The 14676-nt window shown below is 47.1% G+C and overlaps 1 protein-coding gene across 1 annotated transcript in view; it reads right to left on the bottom strand.

The window, feature by feature from the left end:
• NTN5 (netrin 5) overlaps positions 1–14676 on the bottom strand; it is a 237998-nt gene that overhangs the window by 22118 nt on the left and 201204 nt on the right. Inside the window, exons 3-4 of the mRNA XM_069200632.1 lie at positions 5530–5718; positions 2615–2764 (exon numbers count right to left, since the gene is read on the bottom strand). Of these exons, the coding sequence (XP_069056733.1) occupies positions 2615–2764; positions 5530–5718 (339 nt within the window). The remainder of the gene's footprint in view (positions 1–2614; positions 2765–5529; positions 5719–14676) is intronic.

Raw genomic sequence — 14676 nt, 5'->3', positions numbered from 1 at the left:
AACCTAAAGTTTATGCTCTTGTTGCATCAATGAAAGATTGTATGTTAAGATGTCATCCCCCTCTTCCCTGGGTCTCTGCAATGGCACCAGGGTAGCAGTGGAAGAGCCTCCTCTGGTGTCAACAGATCACAGGAAGGGTCTGGATCTACAAGCTCCTGCATACTCCTGTTGTACCCCTGATCTCTGGGAGTAGTGTTAGAATGGCCAGTGATGTTTGGTCCCTCTGCATTCCCCTCGTTTAGCCAGCATTTCTACAACCCTGAGGGAAGGGCTAGAATGACAGGAGCAGTGGCATTACATTACACCCGCTCCACCATCACCCCAGGTTTGAATAGTCTCATGAGAAGCAAGGGATCTGGACCATGCTCAGCAACAGCGCCCTCTGCCTGCTGACCACGGAAGCTGCTCTCTGCTCTCTAGTAGAGAGGGAGAGGGAGCTGGGAGCAAAGCTCTCAGAGAGTGGTGCAAACACAGGCCCAAGCCAAGAGACGGAAGGAAGAAAGATTTCCATTTGCAAAGAGTTGCAGAGTTTTGGTTTAAGTCAGGCTGGTGCCTCCATCAGAGGTCTGACATGCTCTGTGTATACTGAGAGTCTGCAGAAATGTGGACTTTGTCAGCAGTCAGGAAGACTGATTATCGTAGATGGATTTGCAAGTAAAACCAGTTTACATTAAAGGCGAGAAGGGCCTTCAGGAATGGCAGTGAAGAGCACTCAGGCTTTGGGTAATGTAGATAAAGCAACAGGTGTGAAGGATAAGGTAAGAGGCGGCATTGAGGGTCGCTTGGAGTGGGATTAGTATTGTTATCTGGAGAACTAGGAACAGGGATATAGAGAGCTAATTCCGTAAACGACATGACCCTACAAAAAACACTTGTATATGTTAAACGATTGCTATCGGGGAGCGCCTGTGGGAATGTAATGCAGCAGTATTTGCAAAGAGGAAGTTTGAGGTGCATAGTTATTAAGTGGACAAAGTACAAACCTGGAGTTCCCCTTAGGCCGAAAGGCACCCTATTGTATCTTGACTATGCCTTTATCAAAGTTGTTGCTTGTGTGGAGCGGAGCAGAGCATTTCCTTTAATTTTTGTGACTTGATTCTTTTGCATTAGTAACATTATGGGGGTGATTCTGACCCCGGCGGGCCGGCGGTGCCCCACAGGGCATTCTGACCGCGGCGCTTTGGCCGCGGTCAGTGCAGGAAAACCGGCGGTCTCCCGCCGGTTTTCCGCTGCCCGTCAGAATCCTCCAAGGCGGCGCAGCATGCTGCGCCGCCTTGGGGATTCTGACACCCCCTACCGCCATCCTGTTCCTGGCGGTTCGCCCGCCAGGAACAGGATGGCGGTAGGGGGTGTCGCGGGGCCCCTGGGGGCCCCTGCAGTGCCCATGCCCATGGCATGGGCACTGCAGGGGCCCCCGTAAGAGAGCCCCGCAAAGTATTTCAGTGTCTGCAACGCAGACACTGAAATACGCGACGGGTGCAACTGCACCCGTCGCACCTTCCCACTACGCCGGCTCCATTCGGAGCCGGCGTCCTCGTGGGAAGGTCGATTTGCCCTGGGCTGGCGGGCGGCCTTTTGGCGGCCGCCCGCCAGCCCAGGGCAAATCCCAAAATACCCTCAGCGGTCTTTTGACCGCGGAGCGGTATTTTGGAGGGGGAACATTGGCGCCAATGTTAGAATCACCCCCTATATCTTTGTTTCTTTATGATGAAGTATAGCTCTGATAATGTATACCTGGGTCCTTTGCATTTTGGAGTGTCCCTATGGCAATAATGTGTATTTGTATATGTACCATGGAATATTATTCTAGAGATATTATGGCCCAGATTTAAGAGGGCCTAGAGCCTCCTTGCGCCACATTAGCAGCACTTTTTAATGCTAATGTGGCCAAACGAGGCCAAAAACGCTGCACCGTATTTACAAAGTGATGCAATGCACGCATTGCGCCACTTTGTAACCCCTTGCGCCACATTATGCCTGCACCAGGCATAATGTAAGCAAGGGGGGCATTGGATGCAGCGCCACGTTTCTTAAATCTGCCCCTTTGTCTTTCCATGCGTTCAGTACAGCACTGCATTGGTGGTGCCTCACCTGCAATCTGGTAAATCGGAATAGTCGTGTGTTAGTGATATGTTTTTATATTTGTATTTAGTTAGATTATGATTTTATTCCTCCTTGATCAGGTAGTCCCACAGTGATGCTATGTCTTTGCCGTGGGACAATTCAGTATTCCTAGAGCAATATATATTTGTATCTGTACAGCGGAGAATTCACATCGCAATATTAAATAAATTAAATAAATTATGTTGGTCACCATGGTAACGCAGTGTCTTTGTCTTTTCATGGACCATGGGAATATTTCTATGATATCAGTACGTGCTTGTGTCTGAACATGGAAGCATTCCTTTAGTAATGAGTTGTTCTACCTGCTCAGTAAAGTAAAAAATGATATGTCTGTGGAAGTTGGTCAAGCAAGACTCTAATGCCAATCCTATGCCATTTCAACATTTGCAAACAGAATGTTTGCAGATGACTTTGGCGGAACGATAGCTTGAAGTACAAGACCTAACCAAAATAGGAAGGTACCAAAGGATAACAATTTGTCATCACTCACGGACACAAGGGATGTGGGCAGTGCGGCTCTGCTGGTAACCCTGGTCACAGCGGTTGCAGGTCAGGCCCGTAACGCCACTCTTGCACTGACACTGGCCGGTGGTCTGGTTGCACATGCCGGTGAGGGCTCCAATAGGGTGGCACTGACATGCTGAAAACGACAGGAGGAGAATTCAATCAACACAAAACGTGAAAGCATATAAGTGAACACGCACACACAGCTGTCAGGCAGTCTATCAAATTTCTTTACACTATTTCTCCTCTGTCCCTCACACCTTGAGCCATATTAGACAAGGTGACTTGGGGGTACAACAGGCATTTGCTATTATAGAATGGGCCACAGACTCTTGTGTGGCCCCTTCTGCAATACAGATAGCACTGGTGCACATATAGCGCCAGCGTTATCATCGGAGGGAACTCTCTCATTTGCATAGGGGTGTTGCCCATGCAAATGAGGGAATCTCTTTGCCTCTGTGACCATGCCATATTATAGATGTGGCAACAAAGACAAAAAAGCCATCAGGATTCACACTGACAGTGTGCCACAAAAAGGTGGCGCATTGTCAGTAAGTTCCCTGATGGCAGCCCGGTGGAGGGGGTGCCATGGAATCTCCAGATATCCCCTTGCAGGCGGGTATAGTCACTCACTCCACCCATTTACAAAGGGATCTCTCTCAGTTCTTAAAAGTGCAGGTAGGTTGTTGCCTGCACGGTGAAACATGGAACAGCTGCTTCAAGGCCACTCTGTGGGGGTAGTGCCTTGGATTCTAGTACGGTGCACGCTCCTTATTTACGCAGGATGCATCTTTTGAAAAGTATGCCTGGAGCATATTTGTAGTATGGCCCCTGGTGCTTAAGACATGGTGGAAGGTCATAATTTTGTCCATTCATGAATGTCTGATTAAGCCAGAACTTAGCCTAGTGTCATATTGATAACCTGTGCTATGGGTGGCTCTTTAATAGCAGTATTTGAAGACAGAGGTGGTCATTCCGACTCTGGCGGGTGGCGGTTGCCGCCCACCAGACGGGAACCGCCATTTGGCCGCTACGCGGTCAGAAGACCGCTGCCGGCATTCTGACCTTCCCGCTGGGCCTGCGCCCGCCGGCCCAGTGGGAAGGAGGGCTGCAACAGAGAAGCCGGCTCCGAATGGAGCCGGCAGTGTTGCGGCCGTGCGACGGGTGCAGTTGCACCCGTTGCGCTTTTCACTGTCTGCTAGGCAGACAGTGAAAAGCCGGCCGGGGCCCTGTTAGGGGGCCCCTGCACTGCCCATGCCAGCGGCATGGGCAGTCCAGGGGCCCCCAGGGGCCCCAAGACACCCGTTCCCGCCAGCCTCTTCCTGGCGGTGACAACCGCCAGAAACAGGCTGGCAGGAAGGGGGTCAGAATCCCCATGGCAGCGCTGCCTGCAAGCAGCGCTGCCATGGCGGATTCGCCCAGCCGGGGGAAAACCGGCGGGAAACCACTGGTCCCGGTTTTCTGACCGCGGCTTTACCGCCGTGGTCAGAATGGGCATGGAAGCACCGCCAGCCTGTTGGCGGTGCTTCCGTCATTCGCGACCCGTCAGAATGACCCCCAGAATGTGTTAACTACATATACATACAATAAGACAGTAGAACTGATACTCATCAGCAGACAGAAGGATAAGGATTTCAGTGATTCTCTCGAAAGCAACTAAACTAACAGCACTTTGTGAAGATTTGTAAGATATTCATGCTCTTATTTACTAAAGTCTTGTGCAAGCATTTGTGTGACGCAAAGCAATGCAAAACAAACCATTAATTCACTAAGGGCCAGATTTAAGAAGCCCCTTGTGCCACCTTGTGCCACATTAACATCATTTTTCTGATGCTAATGTGGCGTTAGGTTGGCAAAAATGCCACGCCATATTTACAAAGTGGCGCAATGCATGCATTGCGCCACTTTGTAAATCTTTGTGCCACATTATGCCTGTGGCAGGCATAATGGATACAAAGGGGGCGTTCTGGCGTTAGGAGACCAAGAAAATAGGCGCAGTCGAGGCTCCCATTGTTTTCAATGGGCCTCCTATCACTTTGCAGGATTAGCGCTAATCCTGCAAAGCGGCAAACTAGTATCAACATTTTTTACACTGGTTTGCTAACGTGCGCCATGGTGCACAATGGTGCGCAGAATCATAAACATGGCACACACATGGTGGCGTCAGGGGGCACAATAGGGTGCAAGAAATCTGCCCATGAGTGTTTTGAAAGCCTTTACACATAGTAATAAGCTCTAAATAAATAAATACAATTACAATACACTACAATAGCACTAAATTGCGAAATTGCATTGTGTTGCACAACTCCTTAGTAAATAAGGGACTTATGGGTTAGTTTAACCTTTGGCAGGCTATACTTCATTCCACCAGGGCAGCGGAGTGATGTACTCCTTTGCCCCAGTGGACTACATCCTGACATGTTTACAGATCTCTGCCTTCTTGGTGGAAATGTCTGTGCCATCAGTGGCTCCTGATCATGGTGGCTCCTCTGAAGACACTGAAGATGTTTGGAGATTGCTGCCTGCCTGGTAGAAATATCTGTGCCCTCAGTGGTTCTGGTGCACGGTGGCCCCTCTGAAGGCACTGAAGATTCTTCAAGATCTCTACCTGCCTGGTGGAAATCTCTGTGCCATCAGTGATTCTCCTGTGCACAGTGGCTCCTCTGAAGGCACTGAAGCTCTGCTGTTAGGGTTCCATATTATGTGGGCGTGCAGGGGAAAGCCTGTTGTTTTTTGTTTTTTTGTTTTACTTCTTTTAAAAAAAAACAAGCTTCAAAAACAAATTCCCAAAGTGTGAGATGCTGGATAAAACTTCACACCTCCAGCTCGAGTCAAAACTAGAAGCATGCTCATACCTACTCCAAAGAGACATACATATTCAAGCTGGAGAGACATACTCACGCTTGCAAGCTTTGCGGCTGGTGATGGGCTTGCTGAGGTCCCGTTTGAAACCTTGCTTGCAATAGTGGCAATGCCGGCCTGCTGTGTTGTGCTGGCAATTAGAGCAGACCCCGCCACTCTTGCGGCCGGAGAGCTTGTAGAGCTCCATGTTGAAGCGACAGCGATGGGAGTGGAGGTTACACTCGCAGGCTGGAATAGAAAGGCAAGTTTTTTAAGTTTTACCCCATTGAGACATAAGCAGCACAATGACATTAGTTTGTCATTCTAGACTCCAAAAGTGATACTTCATACTTTTGCCTTCGCAAGAGAGTGAATGTACTGCCGTTCATTGTGCCAGATTGCTCATTAGTGTGCGTGCCTTATGCAAAGCAATACTTACCAAAAAATATATATATTGTCTCTACCCTTAAGCTTTCTGAAAAATTAACACCAACCATTATGCCAAAGCAAATACAGCTTGCAAGGAAATCACTATTTGTGAATTTCATACACTAACAAGCATTTGCAATGCAATAGGTAGTTAGAGGTATTGGTGTTGTGAATGACAATGTCTTTTATCTATGTGTTTTGGTTTAGAGTGCAGGGGAAGTATGCCAGGTGCCATAGCGACCCTCCCAGGCCTGTCACTGCAGGAGAGAGGACACATCATTGCCACCATCTTCAGAGTGTTTTTTGCCTAATTCCTACAGACTGGCTGTGACACTCTAGAGATGCAACCCTTTCTAGTGTGTTTACCTAAACTTTTCTGGCATTTACCTGAAAATGAGGGGGTCAAAAGAGTTAGGAGCAAAGAAAAGGGGGCAGCCATTTATTTCTGTGTGTTAAACTTTTAAAGGAATTATTCAACTATATTGGCAATACCATCCTAACTTTTAAAAACATTGACTGTCTACAAAGTGAATAACAGAAGTGGCAGCTTAACTGAACAGGAGGCTTCAAATGTGTGCAGATTGGTGAAACAGAGCTTCAGTGGTACATGGGCCGACAGCATAGGTTCCAAAGGTGTAACATCTTTGATCTTGGGTCAGTGTTTTAAATGGAAATACAGAAGGGCCATTACTCTATATTCATTTGAAGCACTGCCTTGGGTTAATAGTCTCATGATAGCCCTTGTCTCAGAACTGGACACTGTAGAAAAGATGTGTGTACTTCCATCTCCTGGGCCTTGACGGTATCTTTTTGGTGCATACATTTGTGCACTGGCTGATGGTTTTGAAGTGAGAATTATGTCTGTTGGGGTGGCTACTCAATATTTGAAGTCTTGGCCTTGCCATCTGAACCATTTGGAGTAGAGCGGGAAGCCTGGGTTTGCACGATAGTGTTATTTTGCGTAGACCAGTGGTGCCCAATGAGGCTCCTACAGGCCTGGTTCATTGGCATTTTTTCAGGCTATGAAAAGGATTGATTCAAATGTTTGCTTTTCTTGGAAATCCATGGTAGGTCAAGAACCATGTTTCTTGATACCCACACAAGAACAATTACGGGAAAATAAATTATATGGAACTTATTTACATAGTGGTTACCCTGCAGGCTTGGCATGGATCCTGCCTTCCCAGTCTTTTAATGGAAATGCGTGTTCTATAATGACATGCAATAAAGTGCTCTAATAACCTCAACTTATACCTATAATATGCATATAACACTTAAGAACCGCCACATAAAAATGAAATAAAAATGCTGCTGTGCAGTGCACTGCTTCCTCTGTCACCTCGTGTTCAATAAATAGGCCACTCACTCTATCAGTGCATGAGGTCACTGACGTCTCTCCTCTCTGAGTGAGAATGATGACAGAGGCCCAAAGCAAGTATTTCCAGCAAGTAGAAGAATCCAGTGTTCAAAATATCTGAAAAGAAAGTACTTTAGGCCCATACGAATTATGAAGAGAAAAGGTATCCAGACCAAAGATGCTACGAAGCAGCCGTGGCTTTGCAGCTCAAGTGTCGCAGATGACTGTTTCAGAATGCAAAGACATGCAACTAGCAAATTAGGACAAACGTCTGTGTACAGAAGCAAACAAAGACTGTCTGACCACAAATCACCAGCTTGATTTTAAATCGCAAGTTAGAACTACAGAAGCAAAACTGTAACATAACTATTCACAAGGAGAAGGGGGCATTTGGCTGCCACCAGGCCTGGAGTCATGGCTCCACCAGTTATATTCTACACTTGTGTGTGTTGTTTTCAGATCCAAGGGGCCACAATCACTAAGAAAACCTACAGTCTTAAATTTACTCCTACATTAAGGGGGAGATTTCTGATTCTGTTTTAGAATTCTCAAATAATCCTGGGAGTCTGCCGCAGTCAAACCTTTTCAAAAGTACTCACAATTGTAAGCAGCTACACATACATAACTGCTAGAGAAAAACAATTTCATATGAGAAAAAAAAGATTATTAAGACATTTACCTTTTCTAAATTTGTCCCCATTTTTCACTGAGAAAATGTTTTTTTCCCAGTGAAGAAGCAAGATCTCCTATAACTCCATACATTTTGGGGATGGTCGCCCTCATTCTGTTACTGAGAAATGATTTGCTTCTGTCTGTAACAACAGTAAGTCTCTAAACATTTCCAGGCTGAGAATGTTTGTGAGTAGTTACCAATTCCAGTGTGCACAAACTCTCCATGGCAACCCCACCGTGGAATGCACACTCCACACCCATGAGAACAGATTTACTCCAACCTAATGTTACATAATACAAGTGTTATAGTATGTGTGTGTAAATTGAGTTATAAGCTCAAATTCATATTCCACTTTTGTAAATCATGCCATTTACACAAGTAAGTTGAACCTATACATGCAAATAACTGGGAATCGGACAATGAGTGCTGTGGGGGCAAATAAGCCCAATTTTCTGCTTTCAGGGAAATCATTTGACAAGTAAATCTCATGGTGCCCAATTACATGCTAGGAAAAGCTTTGCATTCAATATATACCTGTAGACCAGGATGTGGACATTGATCCAGCCAAGAGTGGCCACTTTCCACATTACTGCGGTGGCACTGGATACCACAGTGGAGGTACCTTATGTTATATCACACTGATGTTTAGTCTCCTTTCTGGTTTTGACACAATTTGGTTGTGTGGCACAGTCGTAAATGAGAAATCGCACAGACATTTTCCAGCTGGCAAGCAGCTCAACATGAATTGTAATGATGAATTCAATATTCTGAACCATGGCGAGGCACATACTGCTCCGTTGCTTTTAGCTTGTCTGTCCCATTACAGGCTGGGAAAACCATGTGAGAATTAATTTGGCCCAGCCATTCAATGGGCGTTCTGTTGGAACAGCTGGGCCCGGAAGCAGTGCAATTTTCAGCTCCTTGGGTAAAATAGAACTGTGCCAGTGGTGCGGTCCCCATATAGATTTTCAAGGTAATTTGACAATTTTTTTCACCTAACCACTAAGTGACTCGATTAGGCATCTTCTTTACGCGACAGGGCGTGGTTAGACCATATACCCTCTGAAGGAGAACTTGTGCATCCCGAAATGCATGCAGCATTAGTGTACTTGTGGTGTGTAGTCGTAAAAAACACAATAAGAATAAACTAAGACAGTCAGTGACTAAGCTCTGATCTCTCCTAAAGTCAAAGATGTCCAGAAATAGTCTGGTCACGTGACAGGAATATTTGTGTGCTTTGAAGACGCCTTGAACTGCTGCTCTGAAATAGATCATGTTGTGGTGATGGTGAGAACGGATGTGTCCAAGTCTGTGAGTATAAATAGATGTTGCGCCAGGCACAAATTCTCAGTGTCTCACAAGTCCTAAATAGAAATCATGTATTATTTTAAAGAAAATGTTAATTCTTGTTTTAGAAACCTAGATTGCATTATGTATATGTAGTGCAGTCGTAAAGATGGATTAATCTTCATAACCCCATCACACAACTAATGCAATAACAATAATAATAAAATTATAACAATAATTTATGTAGCCCACATTGGGCATTCAGCGTCTCCTCTTGGTCCATGTTAGTAAGAGGAAGGACCACGGGAATTAGGCAGTTCTGTGACTCTGGCATACTATGCAGATCCTTTGCAGAAGTCATCTGGTCACTTTTTAGTTGCTGACTCTTGTGATCATGCGTTAAACTGGTACTAGTAAAGGAGAAATCTTTGCTCAGACCGTACTGTGTGTTAAATGACACACCCCGGCTCCACATCCTGTGATTCTGGGCAAATCACTTAATCTCCCCTTGCTAACAAAAATGAATGTGTTCTTGTGTAATGAAACCAGTGCTATTGGGTTCACTCTAAATGAACTCTATTTGAATAGGCCCAATTTTACATCCAATGGCTAGATGTTTTTTTGCTGTCAAGCTTGAGGATGCAAAGTGCTTGGGTCTGGAGTGATGACTCCTTTTCGACCATTTTGGAGACAACACTTTTCAACATCTTCTTGCCTAGAACTAACCTATGTGCTTGGTTGGTGACCATCCAGAGGTTATCAAGAGTGTGTGCTATCACCTAGGATTAAGCTCTACTCAAGTTAATTAATGCTCCCACTGCAGAGGTTTTATCAGAATGAGAATATCACAGATTACAATCCAGACACAGCTTTTCCACCTCTTCATCTCTGCAATCAATTTGATGCAAATGAATTATAGCGATTTTGTTAAGAATAGCACCTGCTGTGCAGAGCTATGAAATGAAAGAATCTGTTACCAAGTGCTGGACAAACAAATGAGTTATGTCCTGTCTGCCCAAATAAACACCAGACAAAGAACATAGGGGAGAGGATGTGGCGTCAGGACCAGAGTTTCCGACTTTGAAACTGGGGAACACGGTTTGACTCTCGGCTCCAGCTCAACATCCTGTGATTCTGAGCAAAACACTTAGGGCCTCATTACGATTTAGGCGAACAGAAAAGCCTGTCCGCTGTAATTCTGATGGGGAAGTTGCCGCCATTGTGGCTACCTCTCTGCTGGGCCCATTAAGAGTTTCCCGCTATGTCGGTGGGAGGAAACCTGAGTATCTGCCCACTGGCCTAGTGGGAAACACCTACAGCATTGTCTCCGGCTCGTAATCAAGCCAGCTACAATGCTGTAGGGCCCAGGGTGCAGTAGCACCCTCTCAATGTTCACTGTCTGAAAAGCAGGACAGGGGGGCCCCTGCACTGCCCATGCCAAGCACATGGGCAGTGCAGGGGCCCCCCTGGACCCTCCTGCACCCCTTCTCCACCAGCTTTTTCATGGCAGCAGTGCCCTGGCAGGTTAGGACCGCCACAACCGCCAGCCAAATCCTGGCAGTGCTGACAGTCCGATCGTGGCAGAACCACCGCTATCTTAATGTTTAGTTTTAGTTTAGGAGATTTATAGAGCGCATGGCTACCCGAAGGCTTCCCAGCGCTACAAGGTAGGTAGATCTCGTATAATGTGGTGCTCGGTCGCAGTGGTCCGACTGCCACCGCGAGTCTGGCAGTCAGTAGTTCGCCAGACTCATAATGAGGCCCTTAATCTTCCCTTGCTACCAAAAATGAATGTGTTCTTGTGTAAGGTAACCAGTGTCATGTAAAGCACTGTAATACCTTTGCATCATGTTTGCGCTATATAAAACTGCAAGAAAAATAAATAAACAAGCAGGTGCAATGCAATATGGCTCGCATATTTTTGTATTAGAGCTGTTGGCTCTGTAAATCCATAGCTGGACATTTCTTGTCGCATAAATTGGTCAACCCTATCTCATAATTTCCTCTTTTCCTGCCATATTTTGGTGGTCACTGGCATCTACTGACATCAGAAATCACAAGCCCTTGAGAAGAAACAATTCAAAATAAGGCTGCAAAAGTATTTTCTTTTTATTTTAACAGAATGAAGTCCTGCAAATGTTCTTTTCTGCATTTCAACAAAGCTCTAATGAAGTTAACAACAGCACAGCTAACTGTGGCTATTTATGGCCCAGGTGTAGGAAGTTGGCTCTGTATGTGCTATTTCAAAGTAAGGAATAGCATGCACAGAGTCCAAGGGTTCCCCTTAGAGGTAAAATAGTGGTAAAAATAGATAATACTAATGCTCTATTTTGTGGTAGTGTGGTCGAGCAGTAGGCTTATCCAAGGAGTAGTGTTAAGCATTTGTTGTACCTACACATAGACAATAAATGAGGTACACACACTCAGAGACAAATCCAGCCAATAGGTTTTTATATAGAAAAATATCTTTTCTTAGTTTATTTTAAGAACCACAGGTTCAAATTCTACATGTAATATCTCATTCGAAAGGTATTGCAGGTAAGTACTTTAGGAACTTCAAATCATCAAAATTGCATGTATACTTTTCAAGTTATTGACAAATAGCTGTTTTAAAAGTGGACACAGTGCAATTTTCACAGTTCCTAGGGGAGGTAAGTATTTGTTAGGTTAACCAGGTAAGTGAGACACTTACAGGGCTTAGTTCTTGGTCCAAGGTAGCCCACCGTTGGGGGTTCAGGGCAACCCCAAAGTCACCACACCAGCAGCTCAGGGCCGGTCAGGTGCAGAGTTCAAAGTGGTGCCCAAAACACATAGGCCAGAATGGAGAGAAGGGGGTGCCCCGGTTCCGGTCTGCTTGCAGGTAAGTACCCGCGTCTTCGGAGGGCAGACCAGAGGGGTTTTGTAGGGCACCGGGGGGGACACAAGCCCACACAGAAATCTCACCCTCAGCAGCACGGGGGCGGCCGGGTGCAGTGTAGAAACAAGCGTCGGGTTCGCAATGTTAGTCTATGAGAGATCTCGGGATCTCTTCAGCGCTGCAGGCAGGCAAGGGGGGGATTCCTCGGGGAAACCTCCACTTGGGCAAGGGAGAGGGACTCCTGGGGGTCACTTCTCCAGTGAAAGTCCGGTCCTTCAGGTCCTGGGGGCTGCGGGTGCAGGGTCTCTCCCAGGCGTCGGGACTTTAGGTTCAAAGAGTCGCGGTCAGGGGAAGCCTCGGGTTTCCCTCTGCAGGCGGCGCTGTGGGGGCTCAGGGGGGACAGGTTTTGGTACTCACAGTATCAGAGTAGTCCTGGGGTCCCTCCTGAGGTGTTGGATCGCCACCAGCCGAGTCGGGGTCGCCGGGTGCCGTGTTGCAAGTCTCACGCTTCTTGCGGGGAGCTTGCAGGGTTCTTTAAAGCTGCTGGAAACAAAGTTGCAGCTTTTCTTGGAGCAGGTCCGCTGTCCTCGGGAGTTTCTTGTCTTTTCGAAGCAGGGGCAGTCCTCAGAGGATGTCGAGGTCGCTGGTCCCTTTGGAAGGCGTCGCTGGAGCAGGATCTTTGGAAGGCAGGAGACAGGCCGGTGAGTTTCTGGAGCCAAGGCAGTTGTCGTCTTCTGGTCTTCCGCTGCAGGGGTTTTCAGCTGGGCAGTCCTTCTTCTTGTAGTTGCAGGAATCTAATTTTCTAGGGTTCAGGGTAGCCCTTAAATACTAGATTTAAGGGCGTGTTTAGGTCTGGGGGGTTAGTAGCCAATGGCTACTAGCCCTGAGGGTGGGTACACCCTCTTTGTGCCTCCTCCCAAGGGGAGGGGGTCACAATCCTAACCCTATTGGGGGAATCCTCCATCTGCAAGATGGAGGATTTCTAAAAGTCAGAGTCACCTCAGCTCAGGACACCTTAGGGGCTGTCCTGACTGGTCAGTGACTCCTCCTTGTTGCTTTCTTTGTTCCCTCCAGCCTTGCCGCCAAAAGTGGGGGCCGTGGCCGGAGGGGGCGGGCAACTCCACTAAGCTGGAGTGCCCTGCTGGGCTGTGACAAAGGGGTGAGCCTTTGAGGCTCACCGCCAGGTGTTACAGCTCCTGCCTGGGGGAGGTGTTAGCATCTCCACCCAGTGCAGGCTTTGTTACTGGCCTCAGAGTGACAAAGGCACTCTCCCCATGGGGCCAGCAACATGTCTCTAGTGTGGCAGGCTGCTGGAACTAGTCAGCCTACACAGACAGTCGGTTAAGTTTCAGGGGGCACCTCTAAGGTGCCCTCTGGGGTGTATTTTGCAATAAAATGTACACTGGCATCAGTGTGCATTTATTGTGCTGAGAAGTTTGATACCAAACTTCCCAGTTTTCAGTGTAGCCATTATGGTGCTGTGGAGTTCGTGTTTGACAAACTCCCAGACCATATACTCTTATGGCTACCCTGCACTTACAATGTCTAAGGTTTTGTTTAGACACTGTAGGGGTACCATGCTCATGCACTGGTACCCTCACCTATGGTATAGTGCACCCTGCCTTAGGGCTGTAAGGCCTGCTAGAGGGGTGTCTTACCTATACTGCATAGGCAGTGAGAGGCTGGCATGGCACCCTGAGGGGAGTGCCATGTCGACTTACTCGTTTTGTCCTCACTAGCACACACAAGCTGGCAAGCAGTGTGTCTGTGCTGAGTGAGAGGTCTCCAGGGTGGCATAAGACATGCTGCAGCCCTTAGAGACCTTCCTTGGCATCAGGGCCCTTGGTACTAGAAGTACCAGTTACAAGGGACTTATCTGGATGCCAGGGTCTGCCAATTGTGGATACAAAAGTACAGGTTAGGGAAAGAACACTGGTGCTGGGGCCTGGTTAGCAGGCCTCAGCACACTTTCAATTGTAAACATAGCATCAGCAAAGGCAAAAAGTCAGGGGGCAACCATGCCAAGGAGGCATTTCCTTACACAACCCCCCCCCAAACGAAAGAGGATGAGACTAACCTTTCCCAAGAGAGTCTTCATTTTCTAAGTGGAAGAACCTGGAAAGGCCATCTGCATTGGCATGGGCAGTCCCAGGTCTGTGTTCCACTATAAAGTCCATTCCCTGTAGGGAGATGGACCACCTCAACAGTTTAGGATTTTCACCTTTCATTTGCATCAGCCATTTGAGAGGTCTGTGGTCAGTTTGAACTAGGAAGTGAGTCCCAAAGAGGTATGGTCTCAGCTTCTTCAGGGACCAAACCACAGCAAAGGCCTCCCTCTCAATGGCACTCCAACGCTGCTCCCTGGGGAGTAACCTCCTGCTAATGAAAGCAACAGGCTGGTCAAGGCCATCATCATTTGTTTGGGACAAAACTGCCCCTATCCCATGTTCAGAGGCATCAGTCTGCACAATGAACTGCTTAGAATAATCTGGAGCTTTTAGAACTGGTGCTGAGCACATTGCCTGTTTCAGGGTGTCAAAGGCCTGTTGGCATTCCACAGTCCAGTTTACTTTCTTGGGCATTTTCTTGGAGGTGAGTTCAGTG

The sequence above is a fragment of the Pleurodeles waltl genome, chromosome 7 (assembly GCF_031143425.1).
Source record: "Pleurodeles waltl isolate 20211129_DDA chromosome 7, aPleWal1.hap1.20221129, whole genome shotgun sequence".
In the NCBI taxonomy this organism is placed as follows: Eukaryota; Metazoa; Chordata; class Amphibia; order Caudata; family Salamandridae; genus Pleurodeles; species Pleurodeles waltl.
Note: the sequence above shows the minus strand (reverse complement) of the source record. Positions and strands in the feature narration are given on the sequence as shown.